At 32.2% G+C, this 20,165-nt stretch overlaps 2 protein-coding genes across 4 annotated transcripts in view; both read left to right on the top strand.

Moving 5' to 3' along the window:
* Positions 1 to 1,228: 1,228 nt before the first annotated feature.
* On the top strand, positions 1,229 to 4,606 carry LOC119613843 (mitochondrial potassium channel ATP-binding subunit). The gene is made up of 6 exons (XM_037969946.1): positions 1,229 to 1,501; positions 1,626 to 2,007; positions 2,196 to 3,092; positions 3,157 to 3,276; positions 3,339 to 3,944; positions 4,012 to 4,606. Exons 1-6 carry the CDS (start codon positions 1,458 to 1,460, stop codon positions 4,306 to 4,308), a joined length of 2,346 nt encoding a protein of 781 aa, XP_037825874.1. The 5' UTR covers positions 1,229 to 1,457; the 3' UTR covers positions 4,309 to 4,606.
* A 1,386-nt stretch (positions 4,607 to 5,992) lies between these two features.
* Positions 5,993 to 20,165, top strand: part of LOC119615960 (tyrosine-protein kinase Src42A) — a 109,279-nt gene continuing 95,106 nt past the window's right edge. For all 3 annotated transcript variants that reach the window (XM_037972086.1, XM_037972078.1, XM_037972070.1), the window contains exons 1-2: positions 5,993 to 6,157; positions 9,773 to 10,679. In XM_037972086.1, the coding sequence (XP_037828014.1) occupies positions 10,392 to 10,679 (288 nt within the window). In that variant the 5' untranslated portion in view covers positions 5,993 to 6,157; positions 9,773 to 10,391. The remainder of the gene's footprint in view (positions 6,158 to 9,772; positions 10,680 to 20,165) is intronic.

Genomic DNA, 20,165 nt, shown 5'->3' with positions numbered 1-20,165 from the left:
AAACTTATTTTTTGCAAAAAAAGAGATTTTAAGTCCGAAAAATATATTTATTAAATGTTTACTGATTAGATGTGGGCAAAATAAATTAAAAAATCTGCGAATGTAGAAATTTAAATGTTATTTATTTTTCCTAAAATTTTTATGTACGATTTTATGCAAGTATGTATGTTTGGAAAGTGTGGTGAAAGTGGTTGGAGCTCCAATACTAATACAAAAATTCTACCAATACATACTTAGAGTTAGGTACCGAATGACAACTCCTTTACGTACCAACTGACAAGCCCCAATTTCTTTATATTCTTTGGTTTTTGGTTTATTAACTTATACATATGAATACAAAATAACGGGCTCCCAATACGATGTTGCAACTGGTACTTTTTTGACTTAGAACTTAGAAACATGTAATTAAGCACTTGAGAATTAGGGTTCTATAAATCGACTTTCGAATAATCGAACAATCGACTTTTTGTCGAAAAAAGTCGAAAAGTCGAAGTCGACTATTTGGTTCCAAAAAAGTCTATAACTCGACTATCGTCTATGAAAAAAGTCGAAAAGTCGACTTTGTAAATAAAAGTCGAAAAAAGTCGAAAAGTCGAAAAAAGTCGATAAGTTGAAAAAAGTCGAAGAAAGTCGAAAAAAGTCGAAAAGTCGGAAAAAGTCGAAAAGTCGAAAATAGTCGAAAATTTTAAAAAAGTGGAAAAGAGTTCAAAAACTCTAAAATAGTCGGAAAAACTCGAAAAAAGTAAAAAAATAGTCGAAAAAAGTCGAAATAAGTCGAAAATAGTCAAAAAGTCGTAAAAAATCGTAAAGTCGGAAAAAGTCGAAAAAAGTCGGAAAAAGTCGAAAAAGTCGAAAAAAGTCGAAAAGTCGAAAAGTCGGAAAAAGTCGAAAAGTCGGAAAAAGTCGACCATTTATAAAATACTAAAAGTCGAAAAGTCTAAAAGTCGACTTTTAAATAAATGAAAAAGGTCGAAAAGTCGAAAAATCGACTTTTCATAAAATGGAAAAAGTCGAAAGGTCGAAAAGTCGACTTTTAACTAAATGCAAAAAGTCGAAAAGTCGACTTTTCGTTTCAACTATAGAACCCTATTTCGCTATTATTATAGCGATCGACACAACTGTTTCGTTGTGTAATAACGACCATATTTTTGTTAAATTTTTTTGTACATGAGTCACCCAGTATTGAACAGCTGATTCTGTAATATATTTGACATTTCTTCACTTTTGTACCTTGACATCATAATACAGTATTCTTATATTTTTATTATTACGAAAAAATTTTATGTGCACGCGCTGGGAAATTCTAATCGAATTTTACAATATAATAATTTGTTTTTATCGAAATTAATTAATTTCCCACAACATCAGCATTGCGTGTGTTTGTACATGAATGTGATTGCTTTTCGCACCCAGAGAACGATTGTAACCCAGTACGGTTTTGGGGCTACGAATAGAAAATGTTACGCTTGATTGTGAACAATTGCGGGCGCAGTGATAACAGGTGAGTGGATATGAAAATATGAATGAATTGTTTACACACAATGGAATGTTTACGATTGCACTTGTTATGTCACCACCAGTAAACAGAAAACATTGATTTATCTATTATTCTTGAATCTTTTTAGCCGCCTTCTACTGCAACAAATTCCAAAGTTTCATATCAACACAACTCTAGTAAAGAAATCCTTAAAAGACGTCACACAACTAAAGAACTTTCACAGTACAGTGCGAAATGCTGAATTGAGAAGTGGTTGTCCAAAGTCCTCATCACAATCTGCTAAAAATGCTGCAAAAATCAGAGCACTCCTGCTGGGTGGTGGAGGAGTTACACTCGGATTGGCAGCTCGCACCCTCTTACAGCAGAGCCGTAATAAAGTTCAGTGTGAAGGAAACCGATTGGCGGGCGTCATACAAAAGACTCTACAACAAGAAGATGGAAAATTTGATTGGAAACGTTTTTGGTCTTATCTTGAACCCCATTTGTGGCAGTTTCTTGGTGCTATTGCGGTAAGTTATAAGATTGTAAATAGGAAGAGACTACAAAAATCAGTCCGGATATATTGTAATCTAATCTATACCATTTTAAACAAATTTCCCCATTATAAATTAACTATTCATACCTAGCTATTTATATCGAACTGATTGTAGTGTAAAATTTATCAGTAAGTTAATTTTTGTTTTCAATTTAATTTTAGGCAGCCCTTGTAGTGGCCTTTATCAATATACGCATACCGAATTTGTTGGGTGATTTGATAAATATATTAGCAAGATATGCCAATACTTATGTCAAGGATCCCTTGAATAATTCCTTTTTTAAGGATGTGAGTAAGCCTGCCTCAAATCTACTCAGTTTATATGTGATGCAATCGGGTTTCACGTTCCTCTATATCTACCTCTTAAGTCGTATTGGAGAACAAATGGCTGCAAAGTTGCGCCAAGATCTTTTCCGTCAAATCATTATACAAGACATTGAATTTTTCGATAAGAACCGCACTGGCGAGCTAGTTAATCGTTTGACAGCCGATGTCCAAGATTTCAAATCGTGCTTTAAACAATTCGTGTCGCAAGGTTTGCGAAGCGTGGCGCAACTGATTGGTGGAGGCGTGTCACTATTTATTATTTCGCCCCATATGGCAGCTATTGCGTTGGCTTCAGTACCCTGTGTTGTCATGTTTATGACCTATTTAGGCAAAAAGCTACGCCACTTGAGTAAAAATTCTCAAGCCCAATCGGAGCGGGCAACATCTGTGTGCGAAGAGGCTTTATCGAATGTGCGCACAGTACGTTCAAGTGCTTGTGAATATCGTGAAATGGAGTTGTTTGAACATGAAACCAACGAAGCTGCCCTCTTAGCTCAAGAGCTGGGCTATGGTATAGCTGTATTCCAGGGTCTGACAAACTTCTTCCTAAATGGTCTAGTTCTTTCAACGTTATTTATGGGTGGACATTTAATGTCAACTGAAAGTTTAACGCCAGGTTCCCTAATGGCTTTCTTAGTAGCAGCTCAAGGTGTGCAACGCTCTCTTGCCCAAGGTTCTGTATTATTGGGCACAATGATTCGTGGTATGACTGCTGGATCACGAGTATTTGAGGTATAATTTTAGTAATATGCAACAAAGACTGTAATTAATTAATTTATTTTAATTATTACACTAGTATTTGCAACTTCAGCCAAAAGTTGAGCTTCTGAGAGGTTACGAAATTCCAACAGAACGTTTAAAGGGTGAAATACGCTTTGAAAACGTCTCTTTTGCATATCCAACCAGACCAGATCATGTAAGTTTATACCTAAATTTCACTTTAAAATCTCAAACAAACGTCCTTCAATTTCCTTACAGATTGTCCTTAAAAACTTCAGTCTGACACTTCGACCTGGGGAAACAGTTGCTTTAGTCGGAGCCAGTGGTTCTGGAAAATCAACTATAGCTTCTTTAGTCGAACGTTTCTACGAACCCACTTCAGGCACCATTAAAATCGATGGTTATAAATTGGAAGACATTTCACCTCATTGGTTACGAGGCAATGTTTTGGGTTTCATAGAGCAACAGCCAGTTTTATTTGCTACTACTATTTTGGAAAATATTCGGTACGGTAGACCTGGATCGAAAGAAGACGACGTATATGCCGCTGCCAAATTGTCACAATCGCATGATTTTGTTTCGGCTCTTCCGGACGGCTATCAGACCAATGTAGGTGAACGTGGTACACAATTAAGTGGTGGTCAACGTCAGCGCATAGCTATAGCCCGTGCTCTCTTGAAAAATCCAAAAGTTTTAATACTTGACGAAGCCACCAGTGCTTTAGATGCTACAAGTGAGGCTGAAGTACAGAAAGCTTTGGATACAGCTGTTTTGAATCGTACTACCTTGGTTATTGCCCATCGTCTATCTACCATACGCAACGCTGATCTAATAGTTGTATTAGACAATGGATGCGTAGTGGAGGTAGGTTTAATTAAAGATAACAGTAATATTTTAAAATTTCAAAATGTTTTTATTTATAATTCTTTAGACTGGAAAACACGATGAGCTTATGGCTAAGCGTGGACTTTACTATGATTTGGTGCGACAACAAGAAAGACATAGTAAAAACGAAGAAATTTCTCTTAATACCCAAAATACTGCCGACAATGCAAATGCCAGAGAATCGTTTACTACTAGCAGTGGAAATAGTCCTAATGATATCAAATCGCAGAAAGAAAAGACTTACGCTTTTGATTCCCAAAATACTGCCAATAGTAGGAATAATAACAGTGATAGTACTAGTGATTATAAAACTCACCAACGTCCCAATATGACCCAGGGTTAAAACAATTCTACCCTTAGACAATAATAAAAAAATTTAGTTAATATTATTTTTTGTTCTAAGCTTAAATTTACTTTTTTGTTTTTATTAAATCTTAATTTCACCTTTTATTAATATATTAATTTGATTCATTTGAAAATATGTAAAATTTTAATTGAAATTAAAAACGTAAAGTGCAGATGAAATTTTACTCATACATAAATAGAAATATACATTGTAAAAATATCCTAATAAAATGTTGGCCATTTGTTGAAACTGAAATAAAAAAAAAACAAAGATGTTTAATACTAAAGCTTAAAAATAACACTTGGGTATTGTTTAATAAATTGTCATACATAATTTTCGAGTAGGAAATTGTAGCAAAATATATATACATATGTATATTGTTTCGCTTTGTAAGTTTTACATCTTTAATTAATACATATAATTTAAGAAGTAAAGCCTAAGGGTCATTAGTCCTATAATTTTACTAAGGGAGTAGTTTTCGGATTAGTCTGATGTATGGATGGACATCACATTGTTAAATGGAGTATGTTTTTTTCCGTAGAGATTAGTTTTGGACCAGTCCTTTGAGGAGTACTCTTACACGCGTGTGCAGAGGAGTCTCAATTTTTGCAGGGTATATCTTGAGCCTATATTCATTAAGGGACATCTCAATATAGTGTACTTTTCGGTAGAGCAAAAACCCTTTTAATTCATGGAATGTTGCATTAAAAGAAAATGTTAATTCAATATTATATTCTTAATAACCTTACTTATTCCTATAATAGATACATATGTATATTTAGATCATCCTATATTATAGATGTATTTGAATTGAATTCACGGTTATTATCATATTTAAAGTCTTCTAAAACTGAAATTATTCCAAAATGCAACAAAATTTAAAAAAAGTAAAAAAACAACTGCGTTAAATTCGAATCTGGCATCAGAATTTATTTAAACAAATATATTTTGGACATATTTGTATGTAACGTGTATTTATACAAATGGTCACAATTTAAGAACTGGTCATTAATTTTCTCAATATTTATTATTATAGTGATATGAATTTAAAATAAATTAGTTCTTTAAAGAAATGTTTTAAGGTTTAGTTTTATATTTAAAAAAATTGTGTTAAACCGCAAAGTTTATACCAGACTTGGGAAGATATTTATCATCAAAAACTAAATTCGAAATTCGGTTGGCACTTTTGGAATATAGGCTCACAATTTATTAGCATTTAGTACAACCTCTCTATGTTTTCAATAATTATTTGTTTTATTTTTTTTCTTTCATTTTATATTAAAAAAACAAAATATGTAACATATTTTTAAAGGAAGTTTCATTTTACTTAAAATTTGATCATACCAATATTAATTCTATTTTGCTTTTGCAGTATACAATTAAAATCTAACGACTTGTATTATAGTACAATAAATATTTTAGGAACACATGCTTAAGCTAATTTATAATAGATTTAAATTGAACAATCATTCATTAAGAAATTTCGGGAACGACGGCCTATACGTTTTTTCGGCGGCTAGACTTAGTTTTTTATTATTTGACGGAGGCTTCTGAACAGCTGCTGCCCAGTGTTGTATTTCTCAACCTATTGTTGTTTCCTCTTGATTATTATTCAACACACTCACACACACCTTCCTACTCTGTTTTCACCACATTTTTGAACATTCATTTGTCAATTTGTTGTTGGTGTCGTTGCGTCTCGTCTCGTTTGTAATATACGAATTTCTGCACAGAAATGGCAAAGTATTTTAGAAAATTAAACGGGAAATAAATCAAAATATTTAATTACTTTCGTTTTTTGTTTATTTTTGTAATAATTGTGGAGTAAATTTTAATTAAAGTTATTGTGAGTTGAGAGCAGAAATTGCATTTTTTTTGGTTTATTTTCTTGTGTATAATGAGTGATTGTGTGTATGTGCGTGCGTATGTGTTTGACAGAGTATGAGGTGGAGCAACGTATCTGCTAAATGGCACAATAAGAAGAAACAGAAAAATGGAGGAAAAGAAAAATTAAAAAAAGAATAGCGACATCAAAAAAGAAATATAAAATAAGAAACAAAAAGCACAATATAAAAATAATGAAAATTGTGCCTGTGTGTGAAGAAAGTGAAATAAAAATTAGCTTTAATGTATGCGTCCATATAAAGTTTTTTTAATAATTTTAATAAAAAATCAACAATTGTCAAAAAAAAAAAAAATAAAACAGAAATTAAATTGCGCTTACAAAACTAATATGAAATAATATTGTGTATTAAAATTTATGAACAAGTTTCACTTGTCTATGTTTATGACCCTCCTGTTTTTTCTTTTACAACAAAAGCAACCGACGAGGAGTCAATTGATGCATCATCAAATTTATTGGGAATTATGAAAGAAATACAAATATGAAAACATTTGATAAAGAACCACCAACATAAAAATATTCTATTATGGATATCTCTTTGTGTTGTTTTTGTTTTTTTATTTGAAGTGCAATAATTGATTTAGTGTAAAAGAATTCTTACTCTCTATTGTGAATGATTTATTCTTTTTACTTTTTCATTTTGCCTATTTTTCTTTCTCTCTTCTTCTACATCCATAAAATAGACTTGAATTAAAGTTGTGCTTTTGTAGCAACAACTAGTTTTTTTTATATTATTTTACCACTTGTCTTTATTGTGTATTTGTAATTTTTAGTGTTGAAACCATAACAACAAAAATAAAATATTTTGAATTTCATTCATTTATGATAATTTTATTTGTGTTGCCTTTCTTTAAATATATTCTGCAATATTTGATTTACACAAATAAATACAAAAATTTAGCATTGGAGGCATTCATAATTTTTCTTAGCAAAAATTTTTACTAAATATGAAAAAGTGAAGTTTAAAATAAATAAGTGCGTAAAGTTCTTTGAATTCAGGTCAAAAAATTAGCACAATTTGTGCACTTTTCATCCATTAATTTGTAACCCTTTTCATACCTCCTATTGTATATTTTTATTTCATTTATAAAAACAAGTTTCTTACTTTTTATACTATTAAGACAAAATTAAAATAAAAAACTTGTCTTTATTATACATAGTTATATTTTTATACATACTTATGTGTTTGATTTCCAAAATATTCACAATGTTTGAGAGGAGCAATGAAAGTAAATACATAGGTATAAAAATTTTCCAATTTAAACAAGATGTTATAGCGGACATGATCTTTATATGATACCTTACATCAACTATCTATAAGTTGGTTTGTTCCTATATATGTGCCAAAAAATACCGACTTTATTTAGATGATAATTTGGTTCATTAAATGGTGTTAAATTTTGGACCAATCAGATAACAAGATGTACCGGAGATCGATTGAAAAGTGTAAAATTGCGTAAATAATAACACTTTTTTCAATATCTTCAAGAATTATGCCATTAAAATTATAATTTCTCAACATCTTGATCGTTTAGAGAAAATATCCTTCCAACAAGGAAATAATAATATCGAATGACAAATAACAAAGTCATAGGGATTTTCTTTTCACATATAGGTATATTAGGGACATAACTATTGACATTTTTTGACAATATGAAAATTGGCATAGCATAGTCAAATAGAGCATTAAAAAATATGGAAAACCGCATTATTATAATTTCGCGGTTGCTAAAAAGTTCACACACCAAACGCTTGTTCATTATATTTTTTAAATTATTTTGGAAAAAATACATTTTATCCCTTTATTAAGTTGTTTTTATAATTAATAATAAGGGAAGCATCCCTCACACTTTCAAAAGAAGATGCAATTATTTATATAATGACTGATTCATCATCGCTCTGCCCAAACCGTTATAGCGAGAATCATGAATTTTTGGTACTAAGTTTCTTTGGCATTGTATAGATCCATTTTGGAAACTCGAACGTTTAGGGGATGAAATGGGTAAAAAGGTGTAAAAGTTGGTTTATTTCAGAAATTCTTAGTGCGTGATGTTTTTGATTCCAAATGATTCAAAAATATTATATTGATTAATTATACAACATTGGCCATCACGCAAAATTAGTTATATCCCTAATATACATATATTGTACTAAAATTTGACACCAGTTAGTTGTATACACTAATGTTAATGTTATTTTTGGGGCACCTCCAATGCACATAAGTACATATGTGAAGTTATTTTTTAAAGGGACTTAATTAATGGCCAGTTGTCGCGAAACGATAAAAAGTTTTATTTCTTATTCCTTAAACGATTAAGATTGTCTATAAAAGGATATAAAATTGCTTTACAATTATGAATAGGTATATTTGATAATAATTCATAATAACTTTAGGATATATGAATGAACCATTCGGTGGGACATGACCAATCAAAATTTACTTTATTTCTTAGAATAATTGTCTTCATAGCAATTTTACTAATTTACAATCAGATTATTTCGAATACATATTTAGATATCGTCACCTGAATTGCAAAACGGCGTAACAACACTTTTCAATCTTTTACAGGAGAGACAAAAAACTAAATAAAATTGAAACTATTGTTGTTATAAAAATGTCTCTTTTTTCCATGTATTATATTCTAACATCAATAAACATGTAAACATATAAATGTGATTCCAGGCATTGTCTATTATGTTGCTTTTTAAGGTATTTTCAGACTACAATACTTCAAATTAAAAATATTATGAAAATAATTCGCATTTTCAAAAAATCAATCCGAAAAATACATTTTATGTTTACACTATAATATTTGTAATATTTTTTATCCAATTTTCAATTATTTATGCACTTTTCGTTCTTATTTTTAATGTATTTTACACTTTTTGTTTGTTTTTTATTGTATTTATAAAATACATATTGAATACGTTTGCAAATAAAAAGTTTTTGAATTGTTTTAAAAAATTTATGAATACCGACCGTATGCCAAAAAAATCAGTAATATTTTTGAAAATCAAATTACAAATTATATTTAGACTAGTAAATTGTATTATGATACAAACATTTTTGACAAGTATTAATACTCAGTATGTAGTCTGAAAATACCTTTAGTACATTCTGACTTGCGGAAATAACTAATTTGTTGTTACGTCCTTTTGAATTTCATATTAATAAAATTTTGCAACAACATGTATGTATGTATTTCAATGTAGTGGACCATTTTCAATCAAAAAGTCGATTTTCAAATTTTTAATTTAGTTTAGTTTAGCTTTAAAATAATTCTTTATTTTAGTAATTCAGTATGGAAACTGTACCAAATTATTATTTTTTGTTATGCTTTAACACCTAATTAAAAAAATATTAGAAAATAGCAAGTAAATGAAACTGATATATCTAAAAGACACAAGTCAGATGTATACCAAAAAAGTATTTCCAACCTATTATTACAACTTAAACTATATCATCACATTGCACAAATTTTTATCATTTGAAATTTTCAAGAAATAAATAGGAAAACTATGTATGTTTGTATAATCATCCCGCATCTTTTTTTCCAGAGTAAAAAATATAAAATTAAAACAATGCAAGTTTAAAGTTACCAGTTACATTAAATGAGAAAAAACAGAACTAATTTAAATTGTTTATAATAAACAGAAACAAAATAAAGAAAACATATAAAAAATAAAATAAAACAAAATAAATGGAAACTAAAATTAAACATCCGGAATTATATCGACAACAACATCAATTACAACAAATACGAGCAGATAAATACAACAAAGTGCCAACACCCTAGTAGGAAACAAATCAAATCTTCAAATCATTAGAGCCATCAAAGTCACCATCATTAACAAGTATAACAAAATAACAAAACAACAACAATAATATCACAATCAAAAATACAAAATAAGAAAAAGACAACATTCTCTCAAGTGCTTCTATTTGTGTCTCCTAGTATTTACATATATTTTTTAATTGTTGTAAACAATTTACTTAGTTAGATTTGTGTTCTAATCTAAACTATTCTGTAATAAAGTGCATTTTTCTATTTTTGGATCTACAAAGACTCTTTTTTTACACTTCCTTACCACGGCTATTTACGTTTATTGTCGTTATCAACGATATTGTTATCTTTGTTGGTTGTTGTCGCTCGTTCGCCATTTCTAATCATTCATAATGGGCAACTGTTTACGCACAGAAAAATCCGACATCGATAAGACGCATGTCGATCAACGTATACCACTTGATGATGCTGCTGCTGTTGGTGTTACGGGTGTTCCTCAAATAACGTTGCCTATCGGACAACCACAGGAGCAGATTCGTCCTGTGCCTCAGATACCGGAGAATGAGACTTCGAATGCGAATGCAAAGATATTTGTTGCTTTGTACGATTACGATGCTCGTACAGATGAGGATTTAAGTTTTCGCAAAGGAGAACATTTAGAAATTTTAAACGATACACAGGTGAGTTAAAAACATACAGAAAATATATTAATTTAATATACAAATTAGTCAACTAAATATTAATATTAAAATGTAATGAAATTAAATTAAAAGTTTTTGTTATTCAGCGATATGAATTCAACTCTTTGATATTTTATTTTTATCGTCATCAGAGTTCAAACACAGAATTAAATAAAATCTCATTTATATAATAAATAAATTGTGGAAATAACTTTAACTTTTGGTGCTATTTGACTGGGCACATTTTTATCTTATCATTTGTGGTATTAAAAATTACATTTTTGGTTAGTTGTTATACAAACATTAAAAAAAGAATGCTATTAATATTTAATCAAATTATCTACTATGTTTTACAATCATACATGGGAGTAGTTAATTATATCGACTAATTAATTGATAATTTAAATAGCTTTAAATTGAAAATAATTCTAATTATTTTTGTTTTCATAGCCATTATTTTTTCTAATGATAATGATTTTTAATGAAACGATTTCATTAGTAATTCTTTAAAAAGAAAATTTCATCAACATTAATCAATGTTATAAAAAAATAATTGTTAATTTTACTTCGGATATTCGAACATATTATAGTTTTGTCATCAGATGAACATATAACTGCTAAATTTCAGCCAATTTGGTCTACAGGAACTAGTTTTAAAACACGTGATCGAATTTTTAACAATTATAATTAAATGTTACTAATTACTTTTTCTTTTTGAAAATTCCACGTATGTTTACAATATTTTTATTTTATATACAAAAACATTTAAGGAAAGGTGATGAAATTGGGAAATTTTAAACCTTTGATATATATCTATGAATAAAGTTCATTTATATTGGGATCTAGGTTGAAAAATTTGGTTAATATCGAGCCATTTTCGCAAAAAAACGTAATCGACAAAAACAAAATGTTTTCTTAATTTTTTTCGAAGTAGGACATAATAACATTACTGTAAAACTCAGGTAATAAATATTGTTAAATCAGAAATAGTGGTAGCAGTTTGTTTCGATTTCATATTTACACTATATCCACTTTTTTGCTGTGATATAAACAATATTAATTTGGTTACATCTAAATTCTCTGACGGACATCTAGTGGTGATCTAGTATGTACGTCAGTCTGTTTGTTGAAAATCGGATAAGTTCGGAACGTTAGGAGTTAGAGTGCAGAAAGTCTTAAAACCCCCATACAAGTGCCCCCGGAATGCAGATAAAACATCAATAAATATGTTGTTTATGTAGCAGTCTTGATAAAATTTTGCAGACATCAGTATTATACCGGCTATATTGTATCCTAGACCCAATACAAGTTCCTTTAAGAAAATTACTTTAGAACCGTAGCTGACTAAAAAATACTAGTATAGCGATGGAATTTTGTGTAGACAAGTTTTATCTCTCAAATTCTCGCTACCTAATTTGTTTTGGGATTGGTTCGTATTTGACCCTACTTCTCATACAAAAAATCATTATATCAGAATAATTTTTTCAAAATTCTTAAAGTATGATAAAATTCTAGAATATTTCTAAATTAATCACTCGTTGAAATACTAAAGACCTCGGTCCACAATTGACCCAATCGCTCTTTAAAGGCCCTATTCTGTTAAATCATTCATATTAATATCCATACATGACAATACAATTTGCCATAAATATAATAATAGTGTAAATTCGGGTAGTGTCCATTCATTAAGACTCCACCGTCTTCCGAAAATTATAAATTTACAATCATGAGGAAAAAGGAGTAGAATTTTCACCACATATAACATACTTAAGTAATTGCATTTTTGCTGAAAAACCAATGAATGTTACATTAGCTTGTCATTGGAGGGATGTCGTTCATTTTTGATAACTTTGAACTAGATCTAATCTTATTCTTGGATTCAGTAAAAATCCGAGATATGGATGTCAAAAATAAACACATTATTTCAATAACACCCTTATGTAAATTTTCATTGGATTTTCACCAAAATTTTAAATACATAGAATTTGTTAATTGCAATACTTTTCTACACCCTTTTCGTCACTTTTAAGTTGTTTTTATTTGTAAGGTAATTTTTGGTTTTTAAAAGCGAATGATGTGATTTAGATGATATTTGTAAAGTACGAATTCCATTATTTTTTGCTAGGAAAATACATACCTATAAGAGTTGGTTAATTTGGAGATAAAAGTGCAAAGTAATTAGAATAATTAAATTCATAAATAGTTGTAGAAAATTATAAATTTCCGCACATAAATTGCAATGGCGAAATTTTTAGAAATGATGCTAATAAACCCTTATCTCGATTTCTATAAAAAATTATAATCGGAAATTATGTCGATTACTTCCATTTTGCGAAAAAGTTTCGATATTCAATACTCTATACATATAATTCAAATTATTCTGACTTATAAACTCCCTGGGAGTTTGTTCTCACTTCTATATATAAAGCATGTAAAAGGGAATAAACTCCCTGGAATTATTTTTGTGTATAAAATAAATATTTAAATGTAATTTATTTCAGAACTATTAAATATGTAGTTTAAAAAACGTAACGGTACCAGTAATCTCTCCGAATAGTTCGCTAATATTATTAGTAATTGTCCATGAAATTAGCATTTTTACTAAAGTATCTTCTGTGAAAATCAATCCTATAAGTAATAAATAAAACCCAAAGTATTTGTATTCATAAATTTATATAAACTAAAACTAATTAGTGTTTTTTATATTAATTTCACTTTGAATTTAATTTGGGATGTATGTAAGTTTAGCTAACTGGCTGGTCGGTTGGTTTATAATATTGGAATCATTCGTTTTTACGTACAAACACACTTATATAGTTATATATGTATCTGTATAAGTACATAAAATACATATGTGTGTAAGTTTATATGCAAGTGTATTGTTTTAAGTAATACAATAATTAACGTTAATTTTTTTGTTAGTTTCCATTCAATGAGCACAGGTTAGCAAATCGGATACAAAAGTTATATTTAACAATAGATATATTTTCTCAATAAAAAATGTTTGAATGCACATTATTTTCACTTTAAATATTTATGAGGATTTTCGTTAAATAATGAATATTAGTTGCAGTGTATTTTATAAAATATATTTCATCTAGAATTTGTGCAAGTTATTACAACTTATAAATATAAATATTCGTAACAATCTTTGATAAAATCGCATAAAAATAATATCTACAATTTAGTAAACCGGTCAAAATAATGTCCCATTAATTGATCAAATAATTCAAAGTTACTTTAAATTGCAATCGCTTCAAAGGGCAAACAACCAATAGAGAGCGAGAGCTGCGAGTTCAGCATGGGCGTGATGTTGATGAGGTTGGCATCTCACCAATGTGTTAGCACCCTAAAGAACTTGGTGGAAAGTATCCCTCCTCCCTGGGACGGCGCTAGGCTGGGACTGGCAAAGAAGAGCGAGCTTCCGGTGCTCCTAAAGTCCACTGTCTACATAAAAGGATGGGGCAGTAAACTGGCTAATGAACGTATACTGGAAATTCTTGGAGGTCAAAATGCTGAGCTGGCCGTGGAAAAATGGGATGTCTTTTACAGGAAAGAAGAACCTGAGGGAACTTTATTTGTAATAGGTATCGACCAGAAATCCATGGCTAGTCTTGCCAAGAATAAAGGAAGGGCTTACTTCGCCTCTAAATCTGTCATATTCAAAATTGGGAAGGTGCCGATTGGAAGGGCTGTTACAACAAGCCTCGAAAAGGACACTAAAAAACCTAAGACCACAGTATCCACTACTGATAACGTTGAGGAGTCAAATCCTAAAATCGAGGAATTTACCATTAACTCGCCAGAAGAAAGTGTAGTTGCCCTTTCCAAAATTGGGAAGGCGCCGATTGAAAGGGCTGTCAAAACCGGCCCCGACAAGGACACTAAAACACCTAAGACAGTACCCAAAGCATCATTAGCAAGTACTAGCAATGTTGAGGAGTCAAATCCTAAAAGCGAGGAGGAAATCACTCACCCGCCAGAAGACAGAACAGCAATGCTCTCCAGAATTGGGAATGTGTCTATTAAAAATATTGCTATTCCTATGCCTCATAAGGACACCGCAGTGCCATCAACAGTACTCACTGCATTAATAGCCACTTCAGGCTATCCGGAGGAGTCAAATCCAAAGAGCGAGGAGGTGACCACCAACTCGCTGGAAGACAGTTTAATGGATGACCATGATTGAGGTTATCCAAATAAACCTCCATCGGAGCGAGACAGCTACCAACGCTCTGATGGCTAAAATCAACACAGGTAAAATACATATAGCTTTAATCCAGGAACCTTGGACGATTCGCAACAAGGTTTCTGGATTAAATCACGTAAATTTCCAACTTTTCTACGCTGATACAGGATCTCGCCCGAGAACATGTATCTTATGTCACAAGAACTTATGTTTTCTCCTCTCAACAGGATTATCAACATCGGATGCAACGGTGCTGAAGCAAGGTCGTGGCAACATATTCCTTGCATCTATTTACCTGCCTTTCGATTCTCCGACACTACCACCAACGTCGGATCTGATGAAACTGGTTGAAGAGGCACAAAGGAAAAATAAGAAAATTGTAATAGGTTGTGATGCCAACTCGCATCATGTAGCTTGGGGTAGTACAAACACCAATCGCAGGGGACAAGCCCTCATGGATTTCTTTAATACTAAAGACTTGATAACATTGAACTTAGGTAATAAAGCTACCTTCGTCAATAGAATCAGAGAAGAAGTATTAGATATAACTATATGTTCAGAAGAGCTTATAAACGAAATCCAGGATTGGAGAGTTTCGGACGAGCACTCCTTTTCTGATCATCGGTACATAAGATTCAAAATACTAAGGCCACCACCAAAGCCGATAAAGTTTCGGAATAAGTCTAAAACTAATTGGACAATGTTCGGGACCTTACTAAAGAACCGTTTAGGTCAGGACACTTTTCAATGTCGAAATAAAGAGGATATAGATGCCAAAGTGGAAACGTTCACAAGTGCCCTGGTTGAATCGTTCGAGGACAGCTGCCCTCTGCGAGAGCGGAGATCTGCCCAGGAAAAACCCTGGGTAACTGGGGAGATCCGGAACCTTGGGAAGACTCTTCGCAAACTATTTAACCGGGCACGGCGTAAAAAGACCGCAGTATACTGGGATGAGTATCGTAATAAACTTGGTGAATATAAGAAAATCGTTCGAAAAGCCAAACGAGACTCCTGGAAACTTTTCTGTGAACAGGTAGATAGCGTAAATGACGTATCGAAGATAAAAAAATTCCTATCCAAAACTCATGTCCAACCGGAATCTATGATCGATGACACGGGCAGGAGGCTTGAGGATATGGAGGAGACAATGAAACTCCTAATGGATTCTCATTTCCCACCCGGTATATCGAATAACATAGATGAACCGATATTGGAGGAAGCGGAGGGTAACACGGAAATAGTTATTACAACTGACATGGTGAAAGGGGCAATCAAGAGCTTTGCTCCCTATAAAGCTGCAGGACCGGATGGAATTTTCCCGGCACTTTTGCAGATGGAGGCGGGACTGGTTTCCGTACATCTGTCACAGATATTCACTGCATGCTTAAAATTGGCATATACCCCAGTTAAATGGCAGGATGCAAAGGTAATATTTATACCCAAACCAGGGAAACCTAGCTATGCGACACCTAAGTCCTATCGACCGATAAGTCTTACGTCCTTCCTACTTAAAACCTTGGAACGGATAGTCGATAGCATGGTTAAAAGCAGCATACCATACAATGACCTTAAATATAAGCAGCATGCTTATGTAAAGGGACGATCGGTGGAAACCGCTTTAAATGAAGTTGTCCACTACATAGGTGAATCTTTCGATAGCAAACTGTATACACTGGCAGTATGCATTGACATCGAAGGCGCTTTCAATAACGTGCACACTGATACCCTTATCCAATCCCTAGACCAGTTTTATGTTGACCGGGTGCTCCGTAACTGGATCAACTACATGCTAAGGAACAGATGGATAAGCTGCGAGATGTACGATATAACTATCAGGAAAAAGGTATTTCGCGGTATACCACAGGGTGGCATTTTGTCACCTTTACTCTGGGTCACCACGATTAATAGCCTCCTAAGGACCCTAACCGAGAAAGGACTTAGACCTGTCTGCTATGCAGACGATGTCGTAATACTTTTAAAGGGAAAGGATCCAAATTACTTGTGTAGAAGAGCTGAGGAGGCTCTGAATACGGCCTTGAGCTGGGCTCAACCGAGAGGCCTCAATGTTAACCCGGCGAAGACGGAAATCTGTCTTTTCACAAGAAAGACAAAAATTTCTACATATACTGAACCTTGCTTCTTGGGCAAGAAGATACCGGTGACAGACAAAGTTAAGTACTTAGGTGTAATACTTGACCGGAAATTAAAATGGAGACACCACATAGAGGATAGGATCAACAAGGCACATCGGTGCTGGGCGATATGTAGGAGAACCATAGGCATGAAATGGGGTCTTAGTCCTACTATGACAAATTGGCTTTATAAAAGTGTAATTAGACCAATTCTAGCTTATGCTTCAATAATCTGGTGGACTGCTTTGGACAAAAAGTGTAATATCAAACTACTACAGGGAGTTCAGCGTACATGCTGCTTGGGTATAAGTGGTGCCATGTGTACTACTTCAACCAAGGCTCTGGAAACGTTGCTAGATATTCCACCCATTGAAACATATATAAGATATGAGGCGGCGCTTACAGCCGAACGGCTCTTTACTTTAGGCGAACTGGCCAAAAACGGTTATAGGACACGTCATCAATGTATACTGGACACATTGGAAGGTTATACACATTCATCGGACGTGCCTGATCGCATACCAGACACTGAATATGTCGGAAACTTTGAAACGCTAATCCCAGATAGAATGTCTTGGTCAAGCGGAACATTAGAGCAAATACCAGTAGGAATCCGTTGCTACACGGATGGCTCTAAATTAGGGGACAAAGTGGGTCTGGGGTTCTATATTGAAGACCCAGAAACAGAAATATACCACCGTTTACCTAATCATAACACAAGCTTCCAGGCAGAAGTACGAGCAATAACGGAATGTGTAAATTGGATTAGAATAAATATGGCGCCCACAGGGCTTAATATATTTACCGACAGCCAGAAGGCAATTTGTGCGATATCAGGTGATAGAATTAAATCTAAGACCGTATTGGATTGTAAGAAAGCTTTAACTGAATACTCTCCCAGAGGTAAGGTTCACATCATATGGGTACCAGGCCACTCGGGAGTAATCGGCAACGAAAGGGCGAATGTAATAGCTTTAAAGGGAAGGGAGCTCGATGTAGTTAACCTGACAAACGCAAAACCATTCGACGCAACAAAAGCTGAATTAAAAATATGGATGAGAGAATCCCATAAGGCCTCTTGGAATAATGAAACGGTGGGTAGAACCACAAAGATTCTATGGGGTGACCCTGATGAGAGCAAGACGAGAAATCTTCTCAAAATGAGCAAGTCTGAGGTTAGTATGATGGTACGTATTCTAAGTGGACACACAGGATTACGAGCACATCTATACAAAATTGGACGTGCGAATTCAGACGAATGTAGAGCATGTGGAGAGGACAGTGAAACTCTGGAGCACTTTCTTTGCCATTGTCAGGCATTCGTCGAAGTTAGATCCAAGTATCTTGGAAGTGATGTTATTCCGGAAATAACATTCTTAACCAACACCGATTGGAAGATTCTTAGGAATTACGTCCAGGAAACTGAGTTTCTGAACATTCAGTAAACAATTTTTTTTTTTTTTTTTTTTTTTTTTTTTTTCTTGAATTGGAGCGCACAACAGGCCCGATAGTGGCCTAGGTGTATTTCTTCGGATTTGATGTAGTATACATCCTCCTATCAACCTAACCTAACCTAACCTACTTTAAATTGTATTTAATATTCAAATTCTACGTATTTACGGCTTTATTACGAACTCGAAAACGCGTTTAGCAATACATGGTATTATTGCACTGCGAAGTAAAATGCGTTTATGAAAACACTTTTTAACCCTTAATTTTAAGACATTTTTGAAACAATAATTTTATGGTTAAGTTAGGTCAAGCTAGGACTTAGAATTTTCTTCTAATTTTACAGTGGTAATTAACATCCCAGCAAAAAATAACAACAGCATAATCAATAACATATATATATTTATTTGCTTTTATAATCTAAAAGTATCCTTATAAATAAAAACCCAGTTAAAAATAAAGAGAAATATGTAAAAAAGTTGAAGTACTTCAAATTTTGGTAAAAAAGTAATGAAATTTACAGAAACGTGTCATTTGAAGAATTGGTTTATTTTTGACAACCAAATATCGGATTAATACTTCTCCAAAAAAGTTAGATCTTGTAAAAATTTTGGTGAAAAAATAATGAAATTTACAGAAACGTGTCATTTGAAGAATTGGTTTATTTTAGACATACAAATATCGGATTTATACTTTTCCAAAAAAAATGTTAGATCTTGTTAGAAGTCGTCAAAAATGAACAACAGCCCTACAATGGGACACTAATGTATAATGCAAACCAAACTTGAAGCACTTCACGGGTTACTAGTTGTGATGAATTTTTCAACACTCTTTTTGCTGGGATATTTATAAATGTATATATTGTCATCTGAAACGCAAACGGCCCTAACTAACCAAAAATTCAAAATCCATTTATTGTTGATTCTAATGTATTGCATCAAAACAAATATTCACACAAAAATTTGGACTCCTCTAACCAAATTTAGCGATTTTATTGACAAAAAACAAAAGGCGCCATCTACAAAAACATTTAAATGTCCAATTTAACCATTTTTATATACGTCATTGTCAACGACCATAACTAATGTTAGGTTTCAATATTAAACAATTTATTTATTGAATAAAAATAAATCGCGCTGCTTGAAACAACTTTTCAATTTAAAAAGTTTTTTGCTTCTCCTGTAAAATTTGTAAAATGTTAGATATGGCCGTTTGCGTTTTAGGTGACGATATGTATTTATGTACATTAGGGTGGCCCCAAAATTGGACTTGCTGATGTTCCAACCGAAAATTAAAATTTAGTTCATTCTAAGATACCATTTATTTTATTATTTAGTGAACTGGATCAAAAGATAAAACCGTATTTTTTATGGTTTTTATGATTTTTTCATATTTTTGGTAAATAAACCATATGAAAACTTAGTATCATATGAAAGGTCTTTGGGAGACGATTTCAATAATATATCACACTGTTGTATACGACTCCAAAATTATTACTTTTTTAATAACGGTTTGTATGTTGTTGTTTACATTATTTTAAAATGTTTTGACTTTGATAAATTCAAATATAATTCGATCTAGATTGAATTTTGAAAAACGAAAAAAACCGTTTCGGTAGATTTTATTGAGAATTAATATCCCAGCAAAAAATAAAAAAAGAGATGTAGAAAAGTCACTACAAACAACATATTCGAAGTACTTCAAATTTTGATGAAA

Source organism: Lucilia sericata, unplaced genomic scaffold (genome assembly GCF_015586225.1).
Source record: "Lucilia sericata isolate MDLA Ls3-8-SP2 unplaced genomic scaffold, ASM1558622v1 Contig000002F_arrow, whole genome shotgun sequence".
Lineage (NCBI taxonomy): Eukaryota > Metazoa > Arthropoda > Insecta > Diptera > Calliphoridae > Lucilia > Lucilia sericata.
The sequence above is the reverse complement of the archived record's forward strand: the minus strand, read 5'-3'. Positions and strand labels throughout refer to the sequence as shown.